The 13,774-nt window shown below is 52.1% G+C and overlaps 1 protein-coding gene across 2 annotated transcripts; it reads left to right on the top strand.

Moving 5' to 3' along the window:
- Positions 1-4,975: 4,975 nt before the first annotated feature.
- LOC133624873 (sperm-associated antigen 4 protein-like) lies at positions 4,976-10,746 on the top strand. 2 transcript variants are annotated; one of them, XM_061989674.1, is made up of 8 exons: positions 4,976-6,173; positions 6,444-6,625; positions 7,341-7,402; positions 7,890-7,965; positions 8,525-8,640; positions 9,025-9,192; positions 9,552-9,641; positions 10,362-10,746. In XM_061989674.1, the coding sequence occupies exons 1-8, from the start codon at positions 6,079-6,081 to the stop codon at positions 10,464-10,466; spliced, it is 894 nt and encodes a 297-aa protein (XP_061845658.1). In that variant the 5' UTR covers positions 4,976-6,078; the 3' UTR covers positions 10,467-10,746. The 2 variants fall into 2 exon arrangements, with proteins under 2 accessions (XP_061845658.1, XP_061845667.1); XM_061989683.1 differs by lacking the exons at positions 9,552-9,641; positions 10,362-10,746 and adding an exon at positions 9,356-9,407.
- The last annotated feature ends 3,028 nt before the right edge of the window (positions 10,747-13,774 follow it).

The following is a 13,774-nucleotide window of genomic DNA, read 5'->3' as shown; positions in this document are numbered from 1 at the left end:
CTTTCACATTGAAGTGATGTGACATTGTTGATTTGAAAAGAGCTGGACCCTCTTGCGGTGCCTTTGGAGACCTCCCCTAGGAGTGGACCCACTGCGTGGGACTCCCCAGTTGCTGGGACAGGGTCTCCAAATGCTCGCTGCACCCATCCACAGGGCTTTCTGAGGCCATTTTGTTCCATTGGCTACGTTTCCGTGTTTTTCTTCCTTCCCTCATCACGGGGGTTTCTAGAACCTTCTGTTTCTGTTCAGCCCACTATTTCCGTGTCACCCAGCCCGTCTCTGCCCCGCTTGTCTCCCTTTGCCAGGGAAAGCTGGGAGCGGGGGGGCTGTGTGTGTGCGGCTGCAACCCCGAGTGACAAAGTGGCCCCTCGGCCCTGGCCCCACGGCTCCTGGGGCTGCTCCTGGCCTGGCTGTTTGCCGGCGGGGCTCTGTGGGTGAGCGGTGGCAGAGCTGGGCTGGCTGTGCCCCGGGCTCAGGCCAGGCGCCAGTTGCGGAGCCGCAGCACGGAGCGAGAGCAGGGAAAGGCAGCAGCGGCCTTTCAGGTGTCACTGAAATCGGGAACAGACTCCTCAAGGCCAAAGTACCATTAGAACCACAGAATCATTTGGGTTGGAGAAGCCGGGGAAGCTCCTGGAGTCCAACCCTGTCCTCACCCTGCCACAGCCTCCACTAACCCCTGGCCCTCAGCACCTCAGCCCCACAGCTTTGGGATCCCTCCAGGGCTGGGCCTTCCCCCAGCTCCCTGGGCAGCCTGGCACAGGGGCTGACACCCCTCTCAGAGACACAGTTGTGCCTCAGCTCCAGCCTCAAGCTCCCCTGGGGCAGCTCCAGCCCCTTTCCTCTTGGGCTGTTGCTCATGGCTGGGGAGCAGAGCCCGACCCCCAGCTCCCTGCAGCCTCCTGGCAGGGAGTGGCAGAGAGTGCTCCTGGCTCCCCTCAGCCTCCTCCAGGCTGAGCGCTGCCATTGCACTAATCCCAGAGGCAGTGATGAGTCCTCCTGCCTCATCTGCAGCAGCATCTTCCCCCAGCAGCCCTCCTCTCTTCAGCCACGGTTGTACCATTTGTTCCCTTTCAGGTGGAGTGTCCGTGAGCCTCAGTCCTTCCCTGTAAGAACTGCTCCGGCCCGGTTGGGCCAATCTGGCGCCTCTGCGATCGTTATTTAGGGGTGTCCTGGTTTGAGCCAGGATAGAGTTAATTCCCGTGAGGAACCAGGAAAGGGGCAGAGCCTGAACAGCTGACCCAGGCTGGCCAGCAGGTATTCGATACCATCCTAACCGTCATGCCCAGGGTACAGGTGGGGGCTGGCCGGAATAAGCTCTTGCCCCGGTATAAGCTTCCGGGGGGGCGCGCGGGCGCTCGGTCGCCGGTCGGGAGCGGTCGCTTACGTCTGGTCCCGGGTGGTGAGCAACTGTATCACTCACCAGTTTTCTTTGTAATATTCCCTTGTCTTTGTTATAGTTGTTACTCTTCAATTTCCCCAGTAAACTGTTCTTATTTCAACTTACGCGGGCTCTTTTACTTTTTTTTTCCTCCCTCTTCGATCCCCTCCGCATTCCGTCGAGAAGGGGAGGGGGAGGAGTCGCGGTTTTCTTCCCCTTTGCTCCGGCTGGGCAAAGCCACGACAAGGGGACGGGAGTTTGAAATGCGAGGCAGGAGGTGTAAGAGTGACACGAGATGGAGGCGACCACGCGGACCCTTCAGCCAGAGAAGGAGGAAGGAAGGAGAAGCAACAGACCAGAGACCCCTCTGCAAGCCGTGGCGAGAATGCAGCTGTGCCCCTGCAGCCTCTGGAGATCCATGGCAGGAGCGAGAGTTCCCAGCAGCTCCGTGTGAGTGAGCCCGGACGGGAGAGGGACTGTGTGGGGAGGGGCCATGGCCCAGGCCGTGCTGGAGAGCCTGCACGCCGCAGAGCAGCCCCACACGAGAGGCAGAGACGAGCTGCAGCCTTTGGAGTCAGTGGGCATCGGAGCAGCCCGTGCAGGGCTGCCATGCGTGTGAGTTACCCCACGGACTCGCAGGGAGGACTGGTGTGGAGTTCACCCGTCCTGAGGAGGGACAAACGGCAGAAGCTATCGGGAACAGGCTAACTGAAACCCCCACTGCCTGCCCCCCCGAACCGTTCGGGGGGGACAGGGTAAAAGCCCCGGGATCAGGGCTCTGAGCCCGGGAAGAGGGGAGGGGTGGCAAGAAGGTGTTCTTCAAAAGGCTGGTTGGACTCTTCATTGATGTATCACTCTGTGTTGTTTCATTTTGGTTATGTTTTGGGGTTTTTTGGGGTTTGTTTTAGTCGATGTTGCGTTAAATTGTTTCTCTGTTTTCTTCCCCAAACCGAGTGGCCTGGTCTGCTTTGTCCTGAACCTTAAGCGGCAATTAAGCTCTCCCTGCCCTTGAGCAATTCTCAGCCTCTTCCCTACTCGAGGCTAATCGTGGTCTTTGTTCCCTGAGGGGCCTAAACCAGGACAATATATTACAGGTAGCTATCTAAAACTGAAAAGATTTGACTGTTAATTGGAGGACTCTGTTGAATTTATTGTGTGCACAAAGGGAATAATTCAGATTTTTGCCTGATAATTGGACTAGTCTTCTGAATTTATTGCTGGTAGATATATGAAACTGAAAAGATTTGACAGATAATTTGAGGACTTTGAGGTGGAATTTATTGTGTGCACAGAGCCAAACATACAGAATTCTTTTTTTCCTGTGAATTGGAGTACTTTTCTGAATGAACTGCAGGTAGAATCTTAGAGGATTCATCTGATAAATGGAATACTGTTTTGAATGTATTGTGTGCTTACAGTTAACTATACAACCTTTCTGTCAGATAATTAGGGTAGTCTTTTGCATTCATTGTGTTTAGGTATCTCAAACTTAAAGGTATTCTCTCTGAAAATTTGGATCACTCCATTTAATATATTTTGAGCAAACCTGAAACTTATAGAACTTCTGTCTGATCGGTTACTCCCTTTAATGTATGGTGTGCACACAGTTAAAGATACAGAATATCAGCCTGAGAAACTGTCTGCTGAATTTATGGAGTGCAAGCATCTAAAATGTCGAGATTTTCTGTCTGAAAATTGGAGCGCTCTGTAGAATTTATTTTGAACACACATTTGAAACTTACAGAATGTCTGTCTGACCGAGTGCTCCTTTTAGTATGTTGTGTGCAAAGATTTAAATATACAGCAAATTTGTCCGATAATTGGAGCAGTCTGGTGAATTTACTGTGTGCAGATCTGTCAATATTAAGACATTTCTGTCTGATAGAGTATTGTTTTGAATATATTTTGTGCATAAACACATTGAATTTTTGCCTGAGAATTGGGGTACTCTTCTGAATTTATCGCAGGCAGCTATCTGAAACGGAAAGGATTTGACTTATAGTTGGAGGACTTGGTTATATTTACTATGTGCACACAGATGAACATGCAGAATTTTTGCCTGAGTATTGCAGTACTGTACTGAATTTGTTGCAGGTAGCTATATGAAAATGCGACAATTTAATGATAATTGGAGGACTCAGTTGCATTTATTGTGTGCACACATTTAAACATACAGAATTTTTGCCTGAGAGTTGGAGTAGTCTACTGCATGTATTGCAGATAGCTATATGAAACTGAAAGGATTTGACTGATAATTGGAAGACTTCTTGAATTTACTGTGTGCACATAGTTATATGTACAGAGTTTTTTCCTGAGTATTGGAATACGCTTCCGAATGTGTTGCAGTTAGCTATTTGAAACGGAAAGAATTTGACTGATACACAGTTAAACATACAGAATTTTTGCCTGATAACTGGACTATTTTTCTGAATTCAGTACTGGTAGCTATGTGAAACGGCAAGGATTTGACTGATAATTGTAAGACTCTATGGGTTTATTGTGAGCACAGAGTTAAACATATGGCATTTTATTCAGAGAATTGGAGTACTCTGCTGAATTTATTGCAGGTAGCTATCTAAAACTGAAAGATGATTGAAGATACGGTTGAATTTACTGTGTGCACATAGTTAAACATATAGAATTTTTGCCGGATAACCCGACTCCTCTTCTGAGTTTAATACGGGTATATGTATCTAAAAGCTGAAGAATCTGACTGATAATTGGAGGACTTGGTTGAATTTATGTTGTGCACATATTTAAACATACAGAATTTTCATCTGAGGATTGGAGTACTCTTCTGAATGTATTGCAGTTAGATATCTGAAATGGAAAGGATTTGAGTGATAATTGGAGGACTTGGTTGAATTCATGTTGTGCACATAGTTAAACATACTGAATTTTTTCCCGAGAGTTAGAGTACTCTTCTGCATTTTATTCTGGTAGCTATTTGAAACTGAAAGAATCCAATTGATAATTGGAGGGCTCAGTTAAATTTGCAGTGAGAACGTAGTTAAACATACAGCATTTTTGTCTGAGAATTGGAGTACTCTACTGAATTTATTGCTGGTACCTATCTGAAACTGAAAGCATTTGACAGATAATTGGAGGACTCGGTTGAATTTACCATGTGCACACAGTTAAACATACAGAAGATTTGCCTGAGAAGTGGAGATATCTTCTGAAGATAATGTTGGTATGTATTTGAAATTGAAATTATTTGAATGATTATTAGAGGTTTCAGTTCAATTGATTTTGTACACACTGTTAAACATACAGAATTTTTGCCTGCGTACTTTACTGAATCTATCGCAGGTAGCTATCTGAAACTGAAAGGATTTGACTTAGAATTGGAGAACTTGGTTATATTTACTGTGTGCACACAAACATACAGAATTTTTGCCTGAGAGTTGGAATACTCTTCTGAATTGTTGCAGGTAGCTATTTGAAACGGAAAGAATTTGTCTGATATTTAGAGGACTCGGATGAATTTCCTGTGTGCACACAGTGAAACATCCAGAATTTGTGCCTGATAACTAGACTACTCCTGTGAATTTAATGCTGGTATATGTCTGAAAGTTACAGAATTTGGCTGATAATGGGAGGCCTTGGTTGAATGTACTTTGTGCACACAGTATAAAGATAGAGAGTTCTCGTCAGAGCATTGGAGTATTCTTCTGAATTTATTGCAGGTAGCTTTCTGAAACTGAAAGGATTTGACTGATAATTGGAGGACGTGGTTGAATTTACTGTGTGAACACAGTGAATATTCTTTTGAGAATTGGGGTACCATTCTGAATTTATTTCAGGTAGATATCTGAAAGGATTTGACTGACAATTGAGGATTCGGTTGAATTTACTGTTTGCATACGTTTAAATTTAGAGAATTTTTGCCTGAGAATTTGTTCATTGTTCTGAATTTAATACTGACAGGTACTGGAAAGTGAAAGGATTTGACTGATAATTGGAGGATTCGGTTGATTTTACTGTGTGCACACAGTTAAACATCCAGAATTTGTGCCTGATAACTAGACTACTCCTGTGAATTTAATGCTGGTATATATCTGAAAGTTACAGAATTTGGCTGATAATGGGAGGGCTTGGTTGAATGTACTTTGTGCACACAGAATTCTCGTCTGAGAATTGGAGTGTTATTCTGAATTTGTTACAGACAGCTTTGTGAACCTGAAAGGATTTGACTGATAGTTGGAGTTTGTGGCTGAATTGACGCTGTGCACACAGTGAAAATTCAGAATTTCTGTCTGAGAATTGGAATACTCTTCTGAATTTATTTCATGTAAATATCAGAATCTGGAAGGATTAGACTGATAATTGGAAGATTCGTTTGAATTTACTGTGTGCATACCTTAAAAAGTACAGAATTTTTGCCTGGCTCAGATAGACAATGTCCTGCAGAAGATGGATGCATCCCCACAGATGGAGCTGGGTAGCGAGGATGCTTCACTGCAGGCAGGCTGGAGAGATGATTCTGTGGTTCTAATGGGCCTTTGGCCTTGAGGAGTCTGTTCCCGATGTCAGTGACACCTTTGTGCCAGGCAGAAGGCAGCTGTGTTGCCCAGGGAGCCCCACCCTGTTCGGCAGTTGCCTGGGGCAGTTGCTTCTGGAGAGCTGCTTTCGCCTGACCAGGCAAGGACTGGGACTGAGGAGGGAGGTGTGAGCAGGTAGCCTACCTCTGCCCAGAGATGCCAGGAAGGAGGGTACGTGCGACAAGATGCCAATGTCTCAACTGGAAGCCAGGGAAGGAAGTAGTGGAGCCAACCCCCTGCCAGGAGAGCAGGTACGAGGGGGAGCAGAGAGGGATGAGGGGAGAATGGGGCTGGGCTGCTGTCGCTTTGGTTCCTCTCCTCCCACTGCAGACCCGTAAAGCTAAGGATGGGGAAAGGAGAGGGGAGAGCCCTGGAAGCAGCCCAGCCTTGCTGCCCTCTCTCTTCTACAGCTGGGATGTGCTCTTGGGAGGCTTCCAGAGGCCAGCTTCTGGCAAAGGCCTTGGCTCACACAGCCTGGGGACAGTGGGCAACTTGAACCTGTTTTTTTCCTCCTGCCATAGGGTCATCAACGTAGAGACTGAACTCGACTTGCCACCTAGGGTAAGCAATGTAGAGGCAGAAGTCATCTTGCCACGTAGGTTCATCAGTGTAGAGACCCAAGTCAGCTTGCCACTAGCTCCCAGCTCGGACACTGCTCCAGAGCAGCCGGTGGCAGAGTGCCACAGAGCCCAGGAAGATGCAGGTAAGCTCAGCAGTGCTGAAAAGCACTCTCCACGTTTGCTTGACCTCTTTGCTTCCCAGCATGATTGCCAATGGCTTTTGGAAGGTGCTCCTGGAGCCCTTCCTTTGGGGAAGAGCTGCTGGCACTGCTGAAGGGTGAGGACAGAATGTGTTCCTCCTGAGTGCTGCTCTGTCAGCTCTCTCTGTCAGCAGCAGGCTTTAAAAACACTGGCTTTTCAGCCTGGAAAGGGAAACCCGCTTGTTTGCTCCAGCCTTGGCTCACTGACGGCCACAAGACTCCCTCTGTTTCAGGCTGAAGACATCCCTGGAGAACCAGAGGTTCAAGGCAGCCCTGGAAAACAGGTTCTTGGTGCTGGGCTCAGCCTGTGTCTGGGAGTGAAGGGCCTATGTATGTCCAAGCCTGAACTAGAGATTGCCAGAGGGGCCGTGCAGGGGAGTGATGGAGAGGTACCTACCTCTCCTGGCCCCTGCAGCCTGGTCTCAGTGGATGGGGAAATGGGGCCCTGAGCACACCTGGAGCCCAGAGCTGTACAGCCCCTGAAGCCTGGGCTGATGGCTCCCGGGCAGAGGCACGTGGCCCCTCTCTGCAGCCCTCGTTCCCCACCTCCCCAGCCAACCTGCTGTCCCAGCCCAGAGCAACAGGGAGGAGATAAGGTGAGTGCAGGACTGCTTGCAACCCCAGGCAAATAACTATGTCTTGCTGATGTCCATTGCAGTTGGCATTTACTGTGGGACTCTGCTGTCAGCGTGGAGGATGCAGGCGAAGGCAGGCACAGAGGTTGGTGACACTGATGGGATGGACACCTGCAAGGGAGCAGCTGGGGCCTTGCTGGCTGAGCTTCTGCCCTGCACAGGCCCTTCTGCAGGCCTAGTTTAATGGGCTGCTGCAGGCCAGTGCGGGACTCCTGACGTCCTTTCCCTTGTAGTGCTGGTGCTCTGGCTGTGCCCCTGAGGCAGGGGTGAGAGCCAGCCATGCTCAGAGGGCCAGCCATAGCTTGCAGGGCCTGAGCACGTCTCCTAGCTGACCTGGAGAGTGTGGAGGGTGGGCACGAGGGTGTGGGGACCCTTGTCAACCCACCTCACAGCCTCAGACAGAGTTTCTCAGCCTTTGTGGCACCAGTCAGCAGCAGTGAGTCCGTCAGCTCCGTGGACAAGGCTTGCCTCACATTTGCTGACACTGACCTTTTGCATCTCTGGGTGCCAGGAGGCACGCTGAGCAGCCTGCTGATGTGGTTCTTGTCTGTGTTCCTTCATGGCTTTCCCAGGAAGATGACAAGGGAGCACTGGAGATGTCTTTTCATGTCAACATGATGAATTCTCAATGGGCCCTGAAAAGCTTGGGTAAGGACACAAGCAGCCCCGTCTCCTTGCCCCGTGCCTGGCTGCAGCAAGCTCCAGGGAGGCTGTGCTCCAGGCACTGCTATCAAAAGTAGGGGAGCTGATACGCTCTCTGCAGACCAAGAGGAAGGCTGTGGCAGCGTGGCTCTCGGACTCCCTCCCGCTGCTGCCCTCAGCCCGTGTGTGCCCCTGCTGCTGCCCCCACACAAGTTCCTGTGCTGATGGAGGGACTCTGCTCCTCTCCAGGGCAGTTGGAAGGGGACTGGCTGGGTCATCCTTTGCTGCCAGTGCAGCAGGCCCTCAGCTTTGGTCTGCTGACACCCACATGGGCGCCTGCTGTCTCCCAGCACCTTCAGACCTTGTCCTTGGGCTGCTGGGAGAGAAGCAGTCACCAGGGACATGGCTGCTGGCAGTGCCCTGTGCAGCAGGGGGACCTCACCACTGTGGCCACAGGGACAGGAGTGACAGGCTTGGAGCTGCTCAGCTGCCTCAGAATGATGTAGGAGCACCGAGGCATCCTGGTTTGTGGCTCTCGCAGTCAGCTGCTCTCCCTTCCTCACAGGTGCCACCATTGACATGAAGAGAACTTCCCCCACCTACAGGTGCGGATGGAAGTGGGGCTACAGTCTTTTGCTGAACAGAAGGTGCACTGAGGATGAGCCTGACACCATCTTGCAGGTACTGTAGCAGAAACCATCAGTGCTGCTTGCCTGCCTGTGGTACTGTGGAGGCCCACAGCATTGATGAGGTTCCTGAAGCCAAAGCTCCAACACAGGGCAGGGCTTGCTGGAAACCTACTGCTGCTGTTTCAGGAGGCGTGAGGCGGGGGCCCTGACCAGGAGGGTTTCATAGCCCATGTTTCTGCTTTTTCCCCTAAGAGGCAGAGCCCCTTTGGCAGGCAGGGAAGATGGCTCCTGCTCCTGTCCGTTTCCTGGCAGGCACCTCCTCCTGGAGCTGGAGCAGAGCCCCAGGCACACAGCTCCTGTGCTCCAGGCCAGACGAGCAGCTGTGCTGGCCCCAGCACTCACTCCTTTTTCGTTGCTCTCCTGTGCTGCTTTGCAGATGGATGTCTCCCAGGGCAAGCGCTGGTGTTTCCCAGGGCATTCTGGCTACATTGTCATCAGGCTGCCAGCCCGAGTCCACCTGACTGCCATCGCTGTGCAGCACATCGTTGAGGAAGACTCCTTGTCTGTGGCTGCCAGCAGTGCTCCCAAAGGCCTGGCTGTCTATGTAAGCGTGTGCTGGGGGCTTCTGGCTGCATCTGGCCCTACGAGGACGTGGCAGGGACTCTCCTGCTTTTGTGCCCCGTCTGAGGCTGCTGCCTCGCTCTTTCCTGAGCACTGCAGTGCCCTAGCCAGGTGCTTCAAGGGCTCAGGAGGTTTCACCCTCTCAGGACTTATTGTGGCCAAAGCCCCTCTTGGGTTCTTGACCAAAGCTCAAGGTGGAGACTGAGCCCATCCCCAGCCAGCACCAGGCTGTGGTTATTGCCCGGGAGAGGCTGGGTAGGTAGCAGGGCTGGTGCAGCACATACAAACGTTCCTTTTTTGTCGACTTGAGTCTGAGCTCTCTCCTTCTGTTTTGCTCCCGAGGGATTTGAGGCTGAAAGTGAAGAGGAAACTTGGCTCGGTTCGTTCATCTATGATGTGGCAAAAGAGTCCATTCAGCCCTTCTCTCTGAAGGTACGGTCTGGGCATGGGGGGGAGGTGGCACGGAGCAAAAGAGGTTTGCCTGCAAGTCCACAGCAGGGAGGGTGTGAATGCTGGCTCCCTGGGCACTGGCTTGCTTTGAGAGAGACCTGGTGTGGGGTTGTGAGGGCTGAGCAGCGTGTGGTAGTGGCAGCAAAAGGACAACACGGGCAGGACCAGGCAGGTGGGAGCACAAGCTCCGAGAGATCCCTGGCTGCAGCCGCTGCCTTCAGCGGAGCCAGCTGCACACGCAGACACTGCACCAGAGCAAGGCCTTTGTGCCCTGCAGAAAGAGGGGTGGCCGGTGCCAAAAGCCCTTGGGCAGCCCCAGCGCTCCATCTTGTGGCCTGTGGCGGATGGGACAGTGTCCTCTCCTCCCAGCATAGCCCCTTCTCTCCCCTGCCCTCGTGCTGCCAGGGGAAGGCGAGCCGAGGGGACAAGGGGAGCGTCGTGGAGTTGCCCAGCAGCTGCCCTACGCATCACAGCCCCTCCTGGGCCTCTCTGTCAGCACAGAACAAGCAGCAGAGGCAGAGGGCCGAGAAAAGGAGATGCAGTGCCAAGGATGAGATGTAGTCCCAAGGATGGCATGCAGAGGATGCCCAGCTGCTTTGGGGAGCCTGTTCCTGAGCAGGAGCAGGGCTGGCAGGGGGAGATGTGGCTGCACTGTTGCTCTGAACACCTCCGTTTCCTTTTCTTTCTTCACTGAACACACAGATCTCCAGAGCTTTTTCCTCCGTCAAAGTTCTTGTGATGAGCAACTGGGGAAGCCCAAAGTACACGTGCATTTCTCGAGTCCGGGTTCATGGGAGGATGGCATAACAAGAGAGACCCGGATAGAAGGCAGAAACTGGAAAGGTTCCAGGGTTTCATAGAGCCCCAGTCCACCATCTCCAGCTCTTGGGACATAAATTGTAGCTGCGAGAGATAAGCAGAAATGGACTGAAGAACAAGAGGCAATGCCTTTATGGCTATTACCTAAATGTAGGATTATATTAGTGACAGATGTCGGTTAGACAGAATAGAATTATTAGTGAAGATAAATGCCGTGAGAACGTATTCTTGTGCTTGTTTGGGGGCAGACTGTCAAGGCCATGTGTGAAAATAGATGATCAAAGCCCAGTAGGTCGAGAGACTCCCTTGGTTCTTCCCTGAGCCCTGGCCAAGCTCCGGGGATCTCAACGGCGTCTGAAACCAGATACTCCCACATTCATAGAATCATAGAATGGTGGGGTTGGAAGGGACCTTTAGAGATCATCTAGTCCAACCCCCCTGCAGAAGCAGGTTCACCTAGACCAGGCCGCATAGGAACACGTCCAGGCGGGTCTTGCAGACCTCCAAGGAAGGAGCCTCCACAACGCCCCTGGACAGCCTGTGCCAGGGCTCCGTCACTCTCATGCTGAAATAGTGTTTTCTTATGTTTAAGTGGCACTTTTTGTGTTCCAGCTTCATCCCATCACCCCTTGTCCTGTTGCCGGCTACTATAGAAAAGGGGGATGTCCCAACCTCCTGACACCCACCCTTTAGATATTTGTAAATGTTAATAAGATCCCCCCTCAGTCTCCTCTGCTCCAGAATAAACAGCCCCAGTTCCCGCAGTCTTTCCTCGTATGAAAGGTGTTCTTTCACATTGAAGTGATGTGACATTGTTAATTTGAAAAGAGCTGGACCCTCTTGCGGTGCCTTTGGAGACCTCCCCTAGGAGTGGACCCACTGCGTGGGACTCCCCAGTTGCTGGGACAGGGTCTCCAAATGCTCGCTGCACCCATCCACAGGGCTTTCTGAGGCCATTTTGTTCCATTGGCTACGTTTCCGTGTTTTTCTTCCTTCCCTCATCACGGGGGTTTCTAGAACCTTCTGTTTCTGTTCAGCCCCCTATTTCCGTGTCACCCAGCCCGTCTCTGCCCCGCTTGTCTCCCTTTGCCAGGGAAAGCTGGGAGCGGGGGGGCTGTGTGTGTGCGGCTGCAACCCCGAGTGACAAAGTGGCCCCTCGGCCCTGGCCCCACGGCTCCTGGGGCTGCTCCTGGCCTGGCTGTTTGCCGGCGGGGCTCTGTGGGTGAGCGGTGGCAGAGCTGGGCTGGCTGTGCCCCGGGCTCAGGCCAGGCGCCAGTTGCGGAGCCGCAGCACGGAGCGAGAGCAGGGAAAGGCAGCAGCGGCCTTTCAGGTGTCACTGAAATCGGGAACAGACTCCTCAAGGCCAAAGTACCATTAGAACCACAGAATCATTTGGGTTGGAGAAGCCGGGGAAGCTCCTGGAGTCCAACCCTGTCCTCACCCTGCCACAGCCTCCACTAACCCCTGGCCCTCAGCACCTCAGCCCCACAGCTTTGGGATCCCTCCAGGGCTGGGCCTTCCCCCAGCTCCCTGGGCAGCCTGGCACAGGGGCTGACACCCCTCTCAGAGACACAGTTGTGCCTCAGCTCCAGCCTCAAGCTCCCCTGGGGCAGCTCCAGCCCCTTTCCTCTTGGGCTGTTGCTCATGGCTGGGGAGCAGAGCCCGACCCCCAGCTCCCTGCAGCCTCCTGGCAGGGAGTGGCAGAGAGTGCTCCTGGCTCCCCTCAGCCTCCTCCAGGCTGAGCGCTGCCATTGCACTAATCCCAGAGGCAGTGATGAGTCCTCCTGCCTCATCTGCAGCAGCATCTTCCCCCAGCAGCCCTCCTCTCTTCAGCCACGGTTGTACCATTTCTTCCCTTTCAGGTGGAGTGTCCGTGAGCCTCAGTCCTTCCCTGTAAGAACTGCTCCCCAGGGCCGTCTCCAGCTGGGGCTGGTGGGAGAGCACGTGGGTGGCTGGTGGGCCATCACCTGTCTGACCCAGTGCTTGGGGGAGGAACAGGAGGAAGTCCTGGGAGCCCAGCAAAGACAGCCCTCAGGGTCCAAAGCATCATTTTAAGGGCCCAGCTGTTGGTATTTAGGGTCCACGCTGTAGGAAATTGGCCAGAGTCAAGACGTACACCCAATGTGAGCTCAAACTCTTGCTCACTTTATGGCTGTGGTACGTGGCTATTTATACGATTCATGGCTGCTCACGTGACCTGGGGAAGCATTCTGATTGGTTGCAATGCCTTGTCCACACGCCCCAACTACTAAGCCCATTGGCTAGAACACTGAGATCACGCTGCCTGTAACACTGTGAACTGCCATATTGTGGGTTGGTTCAAGGACTTTCAACCATTTTGAGGCCTGGATTGTCCAAGCCCTCAACCAGGCCATGCCCTCTTTTTATTAACCATTCCCCTACACCACACCACACCTTGAGTGCCCAAACCATCATTGTTATGCTCCAAGCCCTCCTTTTATGCTCCAAACCACACTGGTTTCTGTTGCTGGCGGGGGCCGTGCCCAGCTCCCTGCCTGCTGACACCACCAGCCATGCTCAGAGGGCCAGCCACCGCTGGCAGGGCCTGAGCACGTCTCCTAGCTGACCTGGAGAGTGTCACAACAAGCAATGCATTAGTTAACATTGGTAATGGAGGGGGAGAGGCTCCATTCCCATAAAATGGGAGGGGGAGCCTATCTGAGGGACCTGTCAGAAACCCCATTACTCCCCCCATGAATATCCCCATTCTAGACCTCACTGCTGTTGTTGGGAGTCTCTATGATACCAGACTTGAGAGATTTCTCATTCATAGACTTCAAATTCCTATCCTCACTTGCTATTTTATACACACATGATTTGGACTTGGAGTTGAATGATAAGAGAATTGCAAGCACAGGGTTAAAAGCACCAAAGGCCCCTTCTCTGTTGTGCAGACACCTGTGAGCTGAGGCCTTTGAATTCAGTCTAGGGGGCCAGTGAGGGAGAGAACCTTACAACAGAGCAGAAAAACAACTTCAAAACAGTTTCATTGAGGCTGGATTACCCACAAAAAGAGAATCACTTAATTCCTCTGATGTATATAAGGAGTGTTCTTTCATTTTGCAGTGCCCACATTAAGTGGAACGATGCCCTGTGCACCCAGTGCTGCGATAAAGGAATGTCTGCTTCCCTGAGAGGGTTGTCAGCCCCTGTGCTAGGCTGCCCAGGGAGCTGGGGGAAGGCCCAGCCCTGGAGGGATCCCAAAGCCATGGGGCTGAGATACTGAGGGCCAGGGGTTAGTGGTGGCCATGGCAGGGTGAGGACAGGGTTGGACT

This window comes from Colius striatus, chromosome 1 (genome assembly GCF_028858725.1).
Source record: "Colius striatus isolate bColStr4 chromosome 1, bColStr4.1.hap1, whole genome shotgun sequence".
Taxonomy (NCBI): domain Eukaryota; kingdom Metazoa; phylum Chordata; class Aves; order Coliiformes; family Coliidae; genus Colius; species Colius striatus.
Note: the sequence above shows the minus strand (reverse complement) of the source record. Positions and strands in the feature narration are given on the sequence as shown.